Below are 21,110 nucleotides of genomic sequence, written 5' to 3' on the forward strand. Positions count from 1 at the left end.
TCAGTTATTAATCTAACAGAATGTGTAACTGTGTCCCATCCTGCTGCTCTTTAGGGAAGATAAACTCTGTGTCACATTTTACAACATATTTACATGAGTTATTTGTTTTTTTTCACCGGCACGTCTTCATTCATCATCTCTTTTCTGAGTTGTTTCCGGGTTTGTTGACGCTGTCAGCACTAATCTTGCGAGAACTGCCACTCAGGCCATTTCAGGTGGCAGTTCTCGCGAGGCTAGTGACGGCGTTCAAGTTTAGTAAGGCATCTTTTAATTATTATTACATTAAAATACGGGATACTTATGGGAAAATACTAATACGGGAAGATGGCGGGAAAGAAGAGTAAAATATGGGAGTTTCGCAGCCAAAACGGGTTACTTGACAGGTATGTTTATGTAACCATTAATTAACTGCTTATTAATTCACTATAATACTATATATTAGTACTAATACTATATTAGTTAATACATTATAATGATAATTATAACACTGTTGATTAGTGTTTATTAATGCCTTAACGTTAATTAAGGGACCCTTATTGTAAAGTGTTACCCTTTTTTTTAACTTTCATTTTTTATCATATTTTTTGAAAGCAACATTACATACACTATTTTTTATTATCATGGCTTTGCATGCCGCTATCAAACACAGGAAATAGCAGGAAGAAGATGACGCTTTAAATCAAGAAGTCGGCCCAATACACAGCTTTCTTCAGTTGACTGGTTTTAATACGGTGATATTAGTAAAAGAATGCTCCTGCAGGCAGACCGATGCAATAGAGGAAATGAGAATAAGATTGATCAATAAATATGCGGACAGATGACAGACAGGAGCACAGTTAATGGGAGCGAGGTTAACACCGTGTATGCACACTTTAGTATAGGTCAAATATTTTGTTTGTGACAGCTACTCAGAATACAGAGCCTAATTTGACAACATAAGGAACAGAAGTCGAAGTGCAGAGTTTAGACTTAGTTTGAATTATTGGCCTGGTTCAGCTTTGTTCCATTGACAGGTTTGCCCATTTTGTGCTCGTCAGGCAAGAAAGAAAGGAATTTAAATGTAATCGGGAACTGAAATGTTGCAGAAATGAAGAGGCAGATTTAGCAATTCTGCACTGAATTCAATCATTAATTTCATTAATAACGTTTATAGCCTTCTAGCTTAAAGGTGCAGTCCGCAACTCTCAGATCCCTCCCTCCCCCTCCCTCCTCAGCATAATATGAACAGCTTGCTACAATTAAGAGGTTTTCACTCTGTTCTTCTTTCCCAACATGCTCCTTTGTCCTTTTCCATAAATTCCTCTGTGGCATTAGACATAGGATTCCTGTAACGGCCTCATTCATTGGCCACATATCAGCTTTCAAGTGCAGCCATTCAGCAGAGCTTTGGGGAATAGGCGTTTTATGTTCAGCTTGAGGAAAAGATGGTTTCATCCATCATAAAAAAAAGGCAGAGGCTTGTGTCAGCTGGTGCTCCACATGAGCACAATGATGCAGCAGTGGGGATATATTTTCCCTATGTATTTCAAGTGAGCAGCCATTGAGAGATTATTTCACACGGGTTTGCTCGGTGAAGCAGAGGTAAGAGACGCGGCCTCTCCACTGGATGAGCTTCTGTATCCATTTAATTCTGAGCAAATCTCCCTGAATGTATAGGACTGATCTTCATGTTGGTATAACATGGGTGGCAAACATTTTTTAGACACTAAATTGACCATAGGAGAGACTGTGTGTGTGTGTCCTTGTGATTGTCAGTCTAGTAGAGATTGGTCTGTGATAGATTGTTGACCTGTCCAGGGATCTCAAATTTCAGATCAATACAAGTGAGAATGAAAAAAAAAAAGATAGATGTACATGGTCCACATGGTGTGAATGATCTCAACTATACAGTAAATGTGACATACTCTGAAGCAACGTGTAGGTCACGTGTCAAACTCAAGACCCGGAGGCCAAATCCGGCCGGTTAGAGCATCAAATTTGGCATGTCGAAAAAGTAAAAATGATAGGAAACAAAAAGGAAGCATTTTGTGAATTCCATCTATCTCAGACCCTCCAAACACACACAAAAAAAATCATTTTTAACTAAATTTCCTCAAATTATTCAACTTCCCCAAATTCCCTAAATCAGGGAGAGTTGAGTGAAGATCATGCAGAGACTGATATACTCACAATCATTTGTGCAAACTAGGGCACATTAATGTTGAATTTGCTCTTTTTCCCTTCTGAAATCTGTGACCCATTAAAGGTCAAACTGGTCTGTATTTGGCCCCTGTATTTGGAGTTTGAATAATTGCAGGTAGGCTAAAAATATAGAAAACTGTATCAAACTGTAGCAAACCTGCATGAAACTTATTAAAAAAATGTCAAATATTAAACCATTTCAACAACCATTATCCCCTCCATCCCCAATACAATAAGGAAAGGCTGTATGTTGGTCATTACTTCCAAATATTGCATATATGTGCCGTTTGTATATACTGTATGTATATTTTCATATTTTAAAACAAAATTACCATCTGTCACAGTCCGAAGCTTTGAAATTAAATAGCCTACACAGTGACTAATTGTCTTTTTCTAAGCTCTTGGGATACATTTGCTCACATCACAGCTTTGAACAGTAAATAAACATTGACTTAAAATAATAAAAGCAGTGGCCCACTCCTTCAAAAAAATACACACACACACACACACACACAAAAGCAAGCAACCTTAAAAACACTTTGAAGTATTGAAATGAACCAAAGGTCCATTGCACATCTGATGTAATGCTTGGGAGTGTTGGTTGGAACCTAAAACTCATTGCGAAAAGCAATAAAATAAAATGGTACCTTAGTTCTGATGTGCAGATTGAAGCTTTTTCAGTCCGGTAGTTCTTCAGTGAAGAGTCAAAATGTTGTCATCAAGGCCTCTCCGTGCAGCAGTACCTAGGGTTGGGACGATAGATGTCACAATACGATGAGATAAATGATAATGAGCTCATAACGGTACAATATTTTAGAAATGGCAAGAAAAAAACCATGAACATTTCAGTAGAGAAAACTTTTTTTACTTGAACTCTGGGAAAACTTACTCTGGATATGACAATTTCATTTTTTTTTTTTATATATATTTGTATTGAGTTGAAACAAATAAAATAAACAAATCTCTGCAAGTGCCATATCTTATCTGATCCTTATGTGGATCAGTGATCCATATCATGGTACCATGATCATTCACACTTCAAAGGTTCAGAAGAAATTTCTATTGTCATTAATAACCATACAGTAGGTCCATATATATGGGCTTCAAACATCACAATGAAATGTGCAATCCTGATCTGATTTGGATGAAACTGGATGGGGTAATTGAGGAACAAACCAGGCATAACTTGTTCATATCTCGGTTCATAATGACTGATATTTATAAAATTTTGACTATTTAAAATATGGCAGTGGATATCCGTACGGTTGTCGTATCAATATACCGACATTCTATCTGTACGCAGCGCCTCTATTTGGCCAGCTGGTCACGTGATAGGTCAGTCATTGGCCAGTTTAGGTAGCGTGACTAAGACCAAAACTTACCCTAACCCTAAAAATTGTTGCGATATTGGGCTATAACCTAACCCTAAGATGCTACGTACGTGTACTTCGGTAGCCGTACCAATAGCACCAGGGGTTGTCCATATGGCAACCATACAAATAGACACTTTCTTGAAATATGAAGAGATAATGATGAGAGATAGACCACCTCAATTTTTTTAAACTGATCGAGCATCAGTTCCCCTTTAAAATTTAATGGAATCTTCCATGACATGGAGTAATAGTCCATGTTTGTTGTAAAAAAGTGCAAGACATTAGGGCTTGAAAGTCCTTCCTTGAAGGACTGATACTAGCTTATGCACTTCATCAGTCCCTGTGCGCTCATGGTCCTCCTTCACTCCTGTCAGCCTCCAGGATATTCAGCTTTTAGTGAGCAAGATGAAACCCTCATTGAGCCTTGTAGACATTGTACCTACTCCCCTGTTCTTAAAAGTTTTTGATGTTGTCAGGCCTTTGGTGGTAAAATTGATAAGCCTTTCACTTAAATCTGGCTCGGTCCCCAGCTTCTTTTAGCATGCTGTGGTGAATCCATTCTTAAAAAGTCTCATCTCGATTAGGTGGAGCCTAAAAATTACTGCCCAATATCAAAACTTCCCTTCAGGTCAAAAATCATGGAAGAAGTGGTGGCTGAAGAGCTACTGTAACTTCAATTTTGGAAAAGCATGATTTTTGTAATAAATATCAATCTGGCTTTAAGGCAATCTACGCCACTGAAACTGCTCATGTGAAAGTTTCCAATGACGTGATGATGGCCGCTGACTCTGGTCACTACACGGTTTTGGTTTTACTCAAATTGACATCTGCCTTTGATACTGTCGATCACGGTATATTGATTGACTGTCTCAAATCTGAGATGGGGTTTTCTGGTGGTTTTCTTCATATATAAATGGAAGAAATTTCAATGTTGCTGTCAACAATGTAATGTCTAATGTGTCCAACCTGTCATGTGGAGTTGCCCAGGGCTCTGCTCTGAGGCTCTGTTTTTGTTGTGCCTGACGCCTCTTGGTTGGTTGATCCGTGGTTTTGAAAATAGTATTTCTATGCAAATGCTATTCAGTTGTACTGCTCCTTCAATGACTCAGAGTTTCACTTTTTATCTGTGTTCTTGGAATGTTTATCTTGCATCAAGAACTGGTCGTCTTCGAATTATCTTGAGATGAATTCTAACAAAACGGAAACTCTGATCATTGCTCCTGATAAAAAAGATCCCTTTGATCAAGAACTCCCTTGGTGCTCTGGGCTCGTCTGTGAAAAACACAGATCTTGGGGTTGTGTTTAATCAGTCTATGTATTTGGAGGGTCACTGTTGTCAACTGAACAAAAACTGTTTTTATCACCTGAGAAATATCTCTAAAGTGAGGAATTTGTTGTCAAAATCTAATCACGAAATGATCATCCACTTGTTCATCTCGTCTTGCATGTATTATTGTAATTCTGTTTTCACTTGTTTCAATAGGTTGACTCTAAACAGATTTCAGATTGTACAAAATGCTGCTGCCAAACTTTTGACCGGTGCACCCAGAACAGCACACATTACCCCCCATTTTATCAAGTCTTCATTGGCTTCCAGTCAAATTTCGCATCGAGTTTCAAATTTTAGTCCTGACTTTCCATGCATTGCATGGTCAGGCACCTCAGTATATCGCCGATTCGTTGTGCTCCTACACTTCAAGGCGCAGTCTTCGGTCTTCAGGCCAGGGTCTCTTAAAGATCCCCAAAACTCATTTTCAAACCTGGGGAGACCTGACGTTCCCGGCTTTACCTACTCACAATAGCTAAAATTACATTTACTTTGCCAAAGAAAGCTGTCACCCCACATGTGGTTATCGTCCATTCACCTTACCGACGAATGCAACCAACCCCCACTTTGGCTTATACATGTACTCTTTAATATTGAAAACTTGACCTGCATGTTGAAAAGATGCTGGTGTAATATCCTGGATTGGATTGGAGCAGACACTCAAGGATATACAAAACACTTGACCACACTGTCCATCTTTCATTTTGTTCTCTCTCCTCCTCTGACACCTCTCGACCAAAAAATTATGTTCTTTTAATATGAAACAGTTCCTAATTCATATGCTATTGTTTTTGCTCCATATCTAACTAACTGCTTACAAACTTCTTAAGATAACTTCTACTTATTGTGCATCACAAAAACAGCATAAGGCTGTATGAGCCATTTATTCACAAGACATAAATTACTGTCAGTTTTGTAGTAGCTGTTCAAAACGTGATCAGAGACATTATCGCAGCATCTCATTTATTCAAATAAATTCCTCTTTTTTTTTGTACATAGATGCTGAGTGGGCAGAATCTATCCACATGTACGCTCTTTATCACCCTAGGGTGTGCTCAGATATTAGGCTTAGCCTGAAGGCTTCTGACATTAAAAAGGGTTTCCCCTCAATTTGAACCCAGTCTCTTCCTACTTTACCAGCTTTACAAATCAGATGATGCGGCAGATGTAAAGCTAAGTGCAAACAAGTTTGATTGCATTTCATTGTACTTTGGTTTTAAGGGTTAAACTGTTGCTTTATTTGGCACAGGTGAGAAATTGACTGTTGTCTTGAGCAGATGAGTAAAGAACAGGATGATCTTTTAAGACAGTTCTCTGCTGAAAACGTTACAAACTACAGACGGGTTTTAAAAGGTCAACAAGCGAGATTTAGGGAAGCTTTCAAGCACTTGTATCTGCTGCAGTTGTCAAAGTGATGAAATCCAATTTGAAGGAAATTTCCAAGTTTGTTTTTGAATGACTTCAGTAGTAGCAAGGAAGGACCCTTTAAACATCTAGTCATTTATTTCAAGTATGTTTTTACTTGATTAAGAGTAATTGGAAAAAACCCAAAATATGTGCGTTAAATTAACAACTATTGGGACTGTTCTTTGGAGGCTAAGGTGTAACAAAAATATTGATGTCAGGATTATTATAAATAATCCACTCTTGAAATTTTAGTCATAGTATTTAAATGAAAGTGTCTATTTGTACGGTTGCCGCACGGACAACCCCCAGTGCTATTGGTACATTTACCAAAGTACAAGAATGTCGAGTCTTAGGGTTAGGGTTAGGTTTAGGTTATAACCCAATATCGCAACAATTTTTAGGGTTAGGATTAGGGTAAGGTTTAGTCTTAGTCGACCTAAACTGGCCAATGACTGACCAATCACGTGACCTAAACTGGCCAAATAGGGTCGCTGCGTACGGATAGAATGTTGGTATATTGACATGGCAACCGTACGGATAGCCACTGCCTATTTAACTTTGGTTGTAAAAATGTAAGACTGACTGCCTTCTATGAGTTGAAGCCCAGCTAATACATTCAAATTTTATAGTATGGATTGGGCCTTTCTTAAATGCTCCAGAAGCTCCGCCTATAATCAAGGCAAGTCAGCCAATACCTTGGGGTTTAGTTTAAACGCACCATTGCAAATAAAGTCATACAAAAAAAAAACAAGTCAAAAATGTACATATCCCAAAAAGTTTTACATCCCATCTTTTAAAACACCTTAAAGTTAGGGCTTTATTTAGTTTTTAATATTTAACTTCAGGTAATAAATTTCACTTTGCGTGACAGCCACTCCATCTATGTCACAGAAAAAAGGCAAGGCCAATGTATTTGTATAGTGCATTTCGTACACAAGGCAATTCAATGCGCTTTACATGATTAAAAAGTGCAACAGAAAACATTTAACAGTTTAAAAAGCAATAAGAAAATTAAATCAGCAGTAAAAAACATTAAAAATCTCCCTCTCAATCATACGCAGTAGAGAAAAACAGTGCCTTTATTTTGATTTCAAAATGTTCACTTTAGATGCTGACTTTGTTCCACTTCTTTGCAGCATAACAACTAAAAGCAGCATCACCATGTTTACCGTAAACTCTGGGCTTCACTATCTGATGCGTCTACAGATCTGAGAGACCTGCTGGGTTCATACCTGACTAACATGTCACTGATGTATTCTGGACCAAACCCATTCACAGATTAATACACCAGCAGCAGAACTTTAAAATCTATTCTGAGGCTGACTGGGAGCCAGTGTAAAGACTTAATAGTACTCTCAGTCAGTATACCTTCTGGACAGAGGATAAAGGTGCATGCTATGTAGATTTCTGAGGAATTACAATGAGGGCCACATGTGGCCTTCGGGCTCCCAGTTGCTATTGTCTGACACACGGTTTGTTGTGCAGCAGCAGTGCAATCCGGCTGCTCAGTCGCTCACATATCTGCCGAGATCAACTGCTACTTGTCCCCAGCTGCTGGTAACTCAAGGCCACTGCTGCTGATGTGCACAGGTCTGACATGAAGCTCAGGAAGCATTCATTTGCTACTAATTCCCTGTCGCCATCAGTCTCTCAATGGTGACGCACTCGCACGCCACACTCTCGGGTGGCCCACGCTGCGCAGAGAGTCCAGTGGTGTTGCCTGCTGGGTTTGTCTGAACCAAATGATTATCACACACTTCAGTTGGCGCATGTCACTGAGCCCTGCCTTGTGCCTGTCATTTCCCCTTCCTATACTCAAACATTGACATTTCCTGACAGACGCAATGTTGGCGTTATGCTAATGCAGAGTACGGATGAATGTCCTTGTGTGCACTGTATATGTTCCTTCATGACGCAGTCATAGCTTGTATTGTGTGCTTCTCAGTGGAAAAATCATTGACCTGAGCTTTAATTTTCTCTTTGCAGAGAGCGGCGACACCTACCAGAGGCAGGTTCTGTCCATCTTCAGCATTGCCTCGGGGATCTGTCTCCTCGGAGTTGCATGTATGGCTCTCTACCGCCGCAACAAGTGAGTGATTCCAGACCTCAACCGCATTAACAGGGTCTGCTTCCAGCTGAGCAGCAAAGAGCACTTTTCTTATCATGGCGTGAAGCTCATGAAATTCTTAGCGCAAGTCAGCTAGAATATGTTTTGGCATAGCGTGGGATCGCATCTTAATTGTGCAGGGTGCATTTGGGACGAATACTCATGCAAAATGTATTCCCAAAGTGGTTTCAACACGCAGGTGTGTCACACCAAACAAAATGCATCAAGAGCGAGGGCGAGATCAAAAACGTTGGATCCCGAGTAAAAGACGATACGCAATACGAGAGGATACGATTTCACAACCGCCGAGTGCAGTACTCGCTGCTGCAAACCACAGAAAAGAGATGTAGACGAAGAGAAGCAATGACAAAGGGTAATGAGCGAGGTAATGGATGTTGCGTAGAGTTAACTTGGTTGATCAGCGCTTGGATTTTTTTTTTTTTTTTTTTTTTAACTGCTTGGTTCTTTAAATACTGCAGTGCTTTTAGGACAGAGCAACCAGAGGGAGTTTGATTCCCCAGAGAATCACTGTACCTGAAAGTATCCAAACTCACAACTCCTGCTGGATTAAACCTCTTTCCCCAAATGTTTTCTGACTGACAGTACGGTTCAGATAAATAAGTTCTCTACCTTATGGCTCTATTTGATTCATGTCACAATAGATCAGTCTATTGTGTTTCCTGAGGCCCATTGTGCAGAGTTAAGTGATAAAGCAGTGGACTACCTGCATTCAAAAACAGAGACAAATATTCATTAAGTAGTCATGAAGTGGATAAATACTAGTGATAAAGTACTGTTGTTGAACAATATCAATTGTAATAATAATAAAATGCATTCATCACTAATTGATTTGTCACTGCCCATTGTTTCCTGCTGGAATCAAACTCCAGCTGTCATAGCTTGTTCTTTGTAACCAGTGACCTATTTGTTCCTGACATTTTTACTTCTTGGCCGTGTTCTCAACTGTGAAGTCTATTCAAGGACCTCGACTGCAAAGACAGTCTAGCAAACGTCAACATTTGATGGTGAATTAACATTTAATCCAGGAGTTTTAAGCATCCATCAATTTTTAATCCAATCAGAGGGTTTTTTTTTTTTTAACACTTATCTTGATGTTCAGCAAAAAAGCTTTTGACTTCTTGCATTATGTTGTTCTTTGTCCTGAATGCAATTTAGATAAGCTGAAAAGTGTAACTAATGATAGACCTGTACAAAGTCTTTTAGATAAAAGTATTGCTAATGCTTATGTTCCTTCTTATGTATCTAGTTCCACTACAGCGACTGGATCTAAGTATATGAATAAACCATGCATTCATATAGTCATATCACATATTTCAACAGTTTTCTGGTCCTGCTCCTATATTCATTCATCCTGTGGATGTGTTGGGAATGGGAAGTTTATTTCAAGCCTGAATGAAAACATTAGGGAAATTAGACTAAAAATCTTAAATAAGTTTGATCACATACAGTCTCCTTTATTCATTAATTCTTTAATCTATTTTCATAGCATGCAGTCGTTAAGCGTTGCACTGATTGGGGATGTTTTAGGAATTGGCAGCCTGCTGTGACTGACAGAAATAGACACGTTTTAATTTTGTTTTTTTAATTTTTTTGATACTTTTTTCTGTATTTTCCTCTACGAAGACAGACGGTAAACTAAATAAGCTTTGCGTTTTGGGTTTTAGCTGTGGACACAAGGTTCAAGTTTTATGAATAGAATGAAACACTATTTACAGTTACACAATAAATGCCACCGTCAATGGACTGGGTGGTACATCAGGTCCTGTGAAACCAGGAAGCGCTCATTACAATTCACTGTAGGAGTGCATGTGTCTGACTCGTGACCCTGAGCAGAATGAACGTGGATGGATGGAAGGATGGATTAATGGAGGGATGGATGACTCTGTGACTGGCTTTAATTAAATTCGAAGCAGGCCAGCATGTCAGCGTCATTGTTTCCTCTCTATAACAACAACCCCACCAATCTGTTCACTTCATAACTCAACTGTGTGTGTTCTCGTGTGTCCTAAAGAAAGGACAGCAGGTCAATAAATATGATAACCTCGCCATAATCCATTTATAAACATCTGACCAAGTGTGCCACAGAAATCAATGCGCTAAACAATAGGTTTTTATCAGGCAGATGAAGGTAAACGCCATAGTTATGGTTATCCATCCTCGTGTGTCAACAAACCTCCATTCTGTCCTGATTAGAAATTTGTTTCGGCTGTCATTATCGACACCCTTCATGCCAATCTGTGCACAAATTTCCTTCAACAGGAAACACAGGGAAAAACTCCAGGCTCATTTCTCTGACAGCCACGGCCTGAGAGACTGCAATGTCAACGCCTCTGGTCTCATGTCCAAAACTACTCCACGGCTTCAATACAACCTTCAACTCCAAAAGGTCAGTCCGTGCATATTTTTAGATTTATATCCAGTCATAAAAGGAACCATTGTCATTGTTTATCATCTCCTGATACATGCATGACTAAACAAAATCCTAAATGATGGATGACGGCATGTGTTGCTAATCTTTTAACCACCTGAACTCTTGTTCACGCTCACATTTGACATAAGCTGAGAGACGGGGGTGGAGTGGGTGTTGGTTTGCAACAAACCAACACCAGCTTCCTCTTAACTTTAAGATTATATCAAGAACCTTGCACAAGAAAAAAAAATGCTTGACAGCCTGTAAATAATTGCAGTGATATTTTTTTTATTTTTTTATATATAGATGTGAAAAAAAGACTTATCAAAATGCATATTAGCCCACAGGGTTGGGGTCAATTACATTTCCATCTTCAATTATCCATGTTCATTTCCAACTCAATTATGATTACAGTGACCGGCATTTTTTCCAGTCACAATTAAAATTAAAATGATTATTTTCACCCTGAAAGTCAATTACAATTATGTTCTCAATTACTAAAGTTCAACTCCAATTACACAATGAGCCTGAAATAAATAGCCTTATGTAACTTAACCTCCTCTTGTGTTAGTATCGCTGATAACGGGTCAATTTTGACCATTGTCTTAAATCATAAAAGACACTAAAAAATATAATCTATCATCTAAATTGTTTTTCAACCATTGGTTACATTGCTAGGCTTCCTTAACCATGAAAATATTGGTAATAATGTTTTCTGGTGTTGGTTTCTGAGCCTTTTTTTCTAATAATAATATGAGTAATACATTTTATTTGTAAAGCATTTTTCATTCAGGGAATCTCAGTGATTTGTGTCATTTTACTACTGGATTATCATTTTTAAATGGTAAAATGATCTTTCAGAGAAAGAAAACTTATTTTAGTGATTTTTTAACTACGTATGTGTAAGCCATAGAACTGCAATGTGGTTCCAAAGATTTGAGTTTAATTAAATTGTATTTGACAGGTTTTTTAATAGAATTTCCATACCAATTACAATTACAAAGTCAATTATCTGAACTTCATTCCAATTCAATTATGATTACAACAGTAACAGATTTTTTTCGATTACAGGTACATATATAATTACGTCATTATTGTAATTAATTAGGTTCCACTAATAAAACGGAGGTCTTTGCTCAAAGGTATTTGCGCCTGAACACACACTTGCAATGTCTGGTCAAAAGACTGCATACATTATTCTTGATGTATTGACACTATTCTGACTCTTTAGGAAGACACTAATGTTGTCATATCCGTATGTTTTACTTTTACTTTTTTGTACTTAAAATTTCAATTGTGATCATTTTCTCTTGGCCATATACATTTCTCCTGCGTCAATAAAAAAAAAAAAAAAAAAAGGATGGATGTACTTACATTTACATTTAGGTGCATTTTTTAGGAAAACACTGAACTAGTTCTATCAACATAAAGCTGCACTCGCTGTTTGAGTGTCCTTATGTAAACTTATTCTGTCATTTTCTGCCTTCAGCCCTTTTCTGGGGCTTTAATAATGCAACACTGTCTAGTGTCACACTTTGGAACAAACATCCCTCCAGCAGGCCCCGCCCACGCATTCTCATTGGTACCATTTTGAATTATTTTAGGGTGTATTTATTTATTAAAGAGTAGCTTTTTCTCAACTAAAACACTGCGGTGCGAGATGCAATGCCAACCACTGTGTAACCTTATTAATCTGAATTATTTAAGGTGAGGGATCTTTAACAGGTCAATGTAAAGGCATCATTGTGACAAAATCTGACAACAGAAACTTGAAAAATGTTATGCAAATATGTAGAAAATTATAGTTATATTACTATTAATATTGTAAAAGTCCATTAACCTTTTGTATTATGCATTATATGGTGACGTATAAAGAGTGATGCAGTAAAAACTCAAGGATTTCTTCTATTACATTCTCTCACTAAGTGTGCAGCCCCATCATTAGCACCCATTGAACACTATTTCTATTCTTGCTACTTCTGTGTCGTGCAGTGCGCAAATACGTTGATTATAGTCATTCAAATACTGATACTGGATTAAGCATTTATCTAGAAATAGGGCCCATTATAGCAATCTCGCAAGGATTTTTTTTTTTACCATGAAGCTTATGAGCTCTGGGGGGGTGGGGGGTGCGGGGTGTCCCTACTAGTGGACCAAGGACCTAAAACAGTCATCTGACTTGTTGGCGTGTGGCATGTTTGAGTATTAGAATACCATTGCGGTGACTGGGACATTATAAATGTGCAACCACAGAAAGCTTTCCCTGTTGTCCGCTTACCGTAATTTGAAGAAGTCAAGCAATAAACGAAGAAAGCCGTCATAGAACAGTGGTCGGTGAGCTTAGAGTGGGATGTCTTTTAACACTATGGATAACTAATGGCTGAGAAGACCAAAGAACTCTACTTAGCAACTGTTTTATTAGAGACTGTGTACGGTTTTCTGTATTCTTTAAAGTAAAAATCCCATCATTGTATAACACTCAATTGTCATCACCTAGAATTCAACCTACAAGATACATTTGGTGCTGCTTATTTGTTGTGAATCTGTCTAAACTATGCTGACTTCCTTGAATTGGTGATATGGACTGTTTTTCCTTTAAACATCTTCACTTGGGAAACATTTTTTGTCCTCCTTTTACACAGTGAACATACTGCACGAAGGTACTGTATGTGTGTCGGACTGTTCCATCTGTGATAGCAATTGCCTACAGATCATACACTTTTCCCCCGCATGTCTGTTCAATTTGTAAACATGAAGCAGAATTTGAACTTACAATTTTCGTAAAGGCTTTTTTCCAAAACACTTCAGACAGCGGTTTTAATCAGCAACTCTATACAGTGACAAAAATGCCTTATTTGAGATAAAGGCGTCAAGCACTGTGGCTCTGAAGCAGACATGAAAGATTATGGACTCGTGGGCATCAGGAAGAAGCCAGCTGGAAGCTAAAGGGGTGCTAACAAACTCAACTTGCCTTATTCAGACTGTGTCCCCCTCAGGAATGAGCATACTGTATGAATACTTTATGGTGATGGAGAATGGCAGTGGTCCCAGACCAGAGCCTTGTTTACAGAAGTTCTGAGAAAGAGGACTTGAAATAAAGATATGTTTGCAAAGGCTCTGGTGAGCTGAAGTTGTTTCACAACACAGGCAATATGGCAGAAGGTACTTGTGTTTTTTCTCTGTTAATGTGAGTTTGTTAAAAAAAAAAAAAAAGCGACTCAAGATGCTTGAAAAGCTTCATTAAAAAGTACAGCCACTCTATCTACCTCAAGTTGAGGAATGCACAAGGGTCAAAGCTGTGTAGATTCAGGGCTGAACATATTTACTTCTTATCTTTTGACGATAGAGAATGCTAAGAATGACCACAAGCTCCAATCTGGTTATTTAAAAAGGACAATGGTGTTTTTCAAACTAATTTTATAGCCTGTTGAAACCTCAAGTACTTTGTTTTACTGGTAAACACACAAAGGGACTTGTACTGTCAGACTGGCTTGCTTTTCTGTTTTGTGTTGAAGAATGGTCAAATCAAGACATGTAATCTAAGAATTGACAAAGCCTGAAGTTAATTATAGCTGCTGTGAGTGCATACTGTAGGTCTACCCATCTACTCACTATGTACATCATAGTATAGGAGCAATAGATTTCTATTATTCACCCAGGCTGCTGTGATTTCCTTTTTGTATTTCCTTAATGCTTTGTTTATCTCAGGCTTTCACTCGCGTTATAAAACAAGATAAAGTGCGATTGAAAAGAAGTGAAACTCGGCCACTGCCATTATCTGCCAGCAGCTATTCATTTTGTCCCTTGACATAAATTTCATCCTCCCCGAAAGTAAGTTTGTCTTGGCAAATTGTTTGGAAAGTCAGACTTTTTCTTTTCTTTTTTTTTTTTTAACCCAGAGGGTATATGAGAGGCTGGCCAAAGTGACACCGTTTTCTTGCACAACTAGTAAACAGCAGTAACAGCCCCCTGTGGGAGTCTGTGGTGTAAGGAGGAAGGGGGGGGCAGCAATGTCAGACGAGAACCAAGGGCCAGCTCTGACTCACGTGCACTTCCTGTAATGATGTACAATCAGACAGACAGGGAGAGGCCGACGCGCTAAGCAGAAAGCACTGTAACTGAAATAAGAGAATTATCTCAGGACCCTCTCTGTGGGTGTTCTTTGGGTATTCATGGCCACTTCTCAGTGCTGCAGCTTAGACAGGGCCCTGGTGGAAGATAGCGCTGTTCATTTTGATAAGGATGACTGAGAAGAATGGGCAGTGAAAATTCTTTAGGAAACCATTATTGTAATCTTGTGTTGGATTAATTCTTGAGTTGAGCAGGAGTGTTGGGGGGTGGGGGTGGGGAGGGTGCACAGAGTGGAGTTAATTCACCAAGAGTCCCCTACTAATCTGCACTTGAAAGTGGGAAAGATAATTAAGGACACGCCGCTACTACAGGGGGATTCAGCATCTGCAGTAACACCAAATCCCTGGAGTGATTGCTCTTACGCCACATATATGTGTTCATTTTGGGGAAAAAAAAAAAAAAAAAAAAAGAGTAAAAAAAATGTTTAAAGTGACAACAATAATGACTAATTAGAAAAATCCATGGGAAAAAACAACAACACAGAAATACATTATCATTATCTTCATCAACTAATAAAAACCACTGGATTTTGTCCCATGTGACAAAATTATAATCAAATCTCATGTGCTCATACGCATTGATTATAACACATCTGTGTCTATTCACAAAACATTAATCCAATATCAGGTTTATGTATTTATTTCCAGCAATTTAATACAAACCAAAAAAGATTTATTAGTACGTGTACATGCATATTTCCATTTGTAGCCTACAGTACATGGCTAACGACATGATACAAGTATAGTGCCAGTCGGAAGTATGAATTCATATAGTGGGAGGAGCTTAAGTAGAGCTGTCAATTATGGCCAAATGAGTATGTGTTTGAAGGTTGGATGAACAAAGAGGTGTACATACTCTGTAGTGTTATAAATGGGTTTTATTTGCGGGTGCAAAGTAAAATAGCGTGTGCAATTTCCCTGGTTTAATTCTATGGGAAATGTGCATGATAAATATGTTTGTTTTTTTTGTAGTCACTTTTATATATATTTTTTGTTTGGTGTATTTTTCTGTAATGTATGTTTTTTGGAGTCATCGTGTGTATTTTTGTATCTCTGTTGTCTTTTTGTGCATTTTTTTTATAATTATTGTTTTTTGTTGCCATTGTAGTGTCATTTTGTGTATTTTTGTCTCTTTTTTGGTGTAGTTTTGTGCATTTTTGTTGTCATTTTGTGTATTTTTTATTAACAAATATTGTAGATAACGTGAATAAACACACTGCTTTTTTCATTCAGTGTTTCAAACTTATTTTCCTGAAATTTTCAACTTTACACTCATCGATTGATATTATTTACTGTACACGAGGCTGATATACATTCATACTTCCACCAAATCTTTGATAACAATAAACAATCCTCCTAAGCTCAATACTTTGAGAAAATTTATTATTTGTACATTGACTTAAATACAGTATAGTATAAGTATTTGTGCATTAAAAAAAATAAGATTCAAACTCTTATGCTGTATATTTTAGTCGACATTATCTGTAACAGATTTTTTCATAGTAGTAAATCTTATTTAGTTGACTAAAACTAGGCTATAACTAAAATAGTCCTGATGACTACATTTTGACTCTGACTTAGTTGCATTTTTACCAAAATTTTGCTGTCAAAATTAAAACTGCACACTCTGTTTCCACCACTCACGTGTAACTCATTTCTCATTATTCTGTCGTTGAGTTTGTGCAATGATTTCTCATGGGATTTTTTTTTGGGGTTGTTTTTTTTTTTTTCTTCTTTTTTTTTGCAGGGTTGCAGTTCTCATGGATCATCTGCTAAAGTTGGCAGTCTGCACATGTCAACAGTAGCTCCGCCTCTTCTCAGCAAGGCGCTGTCTAAAGGAAAACGCTTCAGGTGAAAATACGACACCCCTCGTTCCCCGCACTGTTTCATATCCCTCACTCAGTCAGCTCATATCAAGATATTAGAGGCAGCCAAGTGAGAAATTTAATCATTGTGCAGTATGCTATAATGTTTTATACAGCCCTGCAAATAATAAACTGTAGAATTTATGATGATTATAAATGGGGGCGACTATGTTATTTTACGTTTTAGGTTCCTTGCCAACACTGTAAACTTTAAGCCTGAGTGAACATCCCATGTTGTATTCAGACATTGGTTTAGCAAGATGAAAAAACAATGAAGGATCACTATGTCGTAACAGCAGGGGCGATCATCATTTTTTATGTGCATGAAATTACAGCCCTCTGAAAAAATAATGGTACATTTTTGTTGTTCCCTGCACAAGTTCAGAAAATAAATCACAGTAAAGAAATGCATTTATTTTGAAATGTGTGTTCTTGAGGTGAATATTGAAGTATCCAACTCTTAGCAAGTTACAGAGACATTATTTTTGGTCACATTCTGTTTCAGGGACGACAATAGTTAAAAATCTGACAATATATTGTTGTTTTCAGTGACTAGTGATAAACTGTATACAAGGAGCGACTGAAACGACAAACATTTTGCTTCTAGGGATCCCAGAGCCCTCTACGCTTTGTGATCCCAGCGCCACAATCTGCCTTTTTTAAATTCACAGAATAACAGCGGATGAAGCGCAGTGCACGCTACAACAGCCTGATCTGAGACGTTTACTGCAAAGCGTCATTTACTTTAAGGCTATGAATGCAGGCATTCTTTGTTAGTTATTGACAAGCAGCCACACAGCTAAGAAGAACTCGACGTTCACTTTCCCTTTACTGTGTTACACACACCACGGGATACAACTGATTTCTTATACATGTCTGTTGCTTGATCGGATTTGTGTGCAACAGAAGTCAAAACACTAATAACTGGTGTTTTAGCTGCATCAATTATGGTGCAGTAGTAGAAACTGGTGGTGCGTGGATTTTGACACCTTTTTAAGGGTCTATTGAAGTCATTACGTGTTTTGAAAACGGCTCATTTTGATTTGAAGGTAAAGAACAAGTGATAAGATCTAGATATGTATCAACAGGTAAAGCGATTCTGATCATAGTACCATGATAATTCACACTTTAAAGCCTTGGAAGATATTTATATCCCGAATAATAACAGTACAGTAGGTCAAAATATGGGCTCCCCCATTTTTTTTTTTGGGAAAAATTGCAATGAAATGTGCTTATGAATTGATCCGGGTTGCAGGTTTTCCCTCACATACTGTAACAGCCACAATTCATAAAGATCAGTCAATTCTGAAATGAGATTGAAATCTTTGAAATTTTGCCAATCAGAATCAAAATTCCTTTGATTAATCCCAGGGGGAAATTGCTTTTGTTACAGCCACTTAAGAAAAAAATAAATAAAAAAATAAAACATTTACCAAGACAAAAGAACGAATGAATGTTAAATAAATGTATACTTAAGTAAAAGACTGTTAAAACACATTACAGTAGTAAAAAATACAGTAAGATAGATAATACTAATAATAATAATAATACAAATAATTACAACAATCAAGCTGTAAGGTTACAGCTTACATTACATTATGCAGTATACATTATACAATGATGAGAGATAGGGATTTTTCTATTTTTCAAACTAATCTAGAATTGGTATATTGATCCGGGGCAAATCTAAAATTTAATTGAATCTCGCATGGTGTAAGGCCTATGTAATCCTGCTAATGGACAAATAAAACAAACGCTCCTTGGCGCTGGTAACGAGAGGTGGCAAAAGTACTAGTCTTCAGTACTCAGGTAAAAGTATAGATACTTCAATAAAAAGTTACTTTGGTAAAAGTATTGCAGTTCCTCCCCTACTTGAGTAAAAGTAAAAAAGTAGATGCTACTAAATGTACTGAAGTACAAAAATAAGACAATCTTATTTTTTACATGAAAACAAGTTAAATGTGTTAACCTTGAACACCTGGAGAATTTAGCACTCAGAATTTTATAAAAAAAAAATAAAAATAAAAATAAACATTTTGAAAAACTTGAAAATGTTAACCATAAAACTAAGGGCCCTGCCGAACAGAAAAAAAGCTCAAACTACCAAAATTTTGCATCTTTTTACGTTGTTACGTCATCTTCAATGGCCTTAAAAGTAATAAGCTCATTTCTAAAATGTAAGGAGTAGAAAGTACAGATATTTGTTTTAAAAAAATAAGGAGTAAAAGTAAAAAGTTGCCAAAAAAAATAAATACTCAAGTGAAGTACAGATCAGAAAAAACTACTTAAGTAAAGTAACAAAGTATTTGGACTATACTCTTCACCTCTGTTAACCAAGTAACTTTAAATGTGCCCAGTCCTCATGGGGAAAATTGATGCAATTTAATGCATTTGAATTCAAGCTAGCTTGTTTGACACCACTCTTAGAAACACGCGTGTTAGGCTAAGGCTGCATCCGAATAGTCCCTCCAACCTCTTTTCCTATCCACTGTTCCTTCACCCCTGGAAGTGTTTAAGTGGTGGCCGTGATAAAGAGCGCCCGAGTTCTCTTTAAGCCCAGGAAATGAGCCTGAATGCTTCCTTTATAACCTCCTTTAGCCTAGGAAACACTGATGCATCTTTTATCAAAGGAGACAAGATAATGCTGACCCACAATTCCTTGCGGCAACAACATTTAAAGGGACACGCACACCCGACCGCTGACAAGTAACGGAGATCAAGTTGTTTAAGGCATAATATTTATTATTGCATTGAACATGCATGAACAATGTTGTTGGGTTTTTTCTTTGCTATTATGAATTTTATATTTTGAAAAGCGCATTGAGATGACTTTGTTGTAAATTGCGTTATACAAATAAAGTGGAATTGAATTGACTTAACACTTGCCAGCAGAAACACATGAAATTGTCATCGGTGTTGACATTGGTGGTCTCGATTTGCAACGCCCCGCCTACCCTACCCTAGTGCTCACGACACGTCACTGGCTCTTAGTCCATTTTCGAAAATTTGTAGTTTTTTCACCATGGCACATGTCATTAACCTTCGCAGCTGTCAGATTATTATGTTACCGAGTTGAAGTGCGTCTGATTGTCAAAAGAAACGTGACCATCTTTTCCTTACCCCTCTCCTAACACCTTTCCTTAACCCCATGACATCATCTACGGGGTTATGGAAAAGTGAATAGGAAAGGAGATAGGAGGGACGAGTCGGACGCAGCCCAAGGTTAAGTTTAAGGATAAGAGTCATAGGTGTGGTAACGAGTGCCAACACCAGAAATGCTCAATACATGAAACTACAGGTTATTGTGATTCTATCTTGAGATTTCTGCGCCAAATGTCTGTTTCCACCATTTAGAAAATTTCATTAGGAACCAGAAATATTATTCTGGTATGCGACACTCGACGAAAAGTCATGGGATCACGTCAACATCAGCAGGATTGTTCCTCTGGGGATCAGAGGTGTATCCTTACAAATTGTCACAACATGTCTAGTTTTGATCAAGACAAACTTAGCCTGGACCGATGACACGAGAAGCGTGTTCTTTGTCATGTTGAACTAATATTCGTCTAGTCAGCACTTCGACCATTCATTCGATACATTATTGCTTTCATTTGCCGGAGAAACTTACAATCAGACAGCAAAAAGTGTTTCCATTTGTGCAGCTGGAAAATTCAATCAAATCCATCACCTTTGTTTTCATGATTGGATGAGAGACATTGTAGTACGTATTCTAATCAATATGCTCACATCATGAGTCTGAGTTTCTCACATGCTGGGAAGGAAACATACTAAGTGTCCACAGTGAACATTGCGTTTTATTTGCGGATGCCTCCTGCTGATGTTGTGGACGCGTCCTGCTCGAGGTCTTTGTCACATGCCATTCCATCAGTCTCGCAGCACTCCTCTCTTATAATATTCACAATAAAGCATGAACAGAAAAGTGGTTAATTTCTGCGCCGGATTAAGCTCCCAGCCAGGCTTACCCATTTAACATCAGGGGGGTGTACATACAGTTTAGTGATAAGCAGCTGCTTTCTTGTTTTCAATCTTTGAGATTTACGACACAATTGTTAGGAAAGCAGTTTGTAGTCTTTAGGTAATCCAGATTTCAAATTGAATTGCTAATGTGCAACAAAAAGACTTTTTTACCTTTATTTTATTTATTTATTTCAAAAGTGCAATATATGATTAAAAAAAAAGGTGATTTAATCAAATAGGCAATTCTAAATGAGTCTGTATACAATTAGTTAAAATATTAGCATTCGCCAAAACCAAAAGCGACTTATCTG

At 37.7% G+C, this 21,110-nt stretch overlaps 1 protein-coding gene across 1 annotated transcript in view; it reads left to right on the plus strand.

The window, feature by feature from the left end:
* Positions 1–21,110, plus strand: part of nrg3b (neuregulin 3b) — a 230,417-nt gene that overhangs the window by 195,194 nt on the left and 14,113 nt on the right. Inside the window, exons 6-8 of the mRNA XM_028477084.1 lie at positions 8,275–8,377; positions 10,676–10,802; positions 16,704–16,807. Coding sequence (XP_028332885.1) covers positions 8,275–8,377; positions 10,676–10,802; positions 16,704–16,807 — 334 coding nt within the window. The remainder of the gene's footprint in view (positions 1–8,274; positions 8,378–10,675; positions 10,803–16,703; positions 16,808–21,110) is intronic.

Source organism: Gouania willdenowi, chromosome 19 (assembly GCF_900634775.1).
Source record: "Gouania willdenowi chromosome 19, fGouWil2.1, whole genome shotgun sequence".
In the NCBI taxonomy this organism is placed as follows: Eukaryota; Metazoa; Chordata; class Actinopteri; order Blenniiformes; family Gobiesocidae; genus Gouania; species Gouania willdenowi.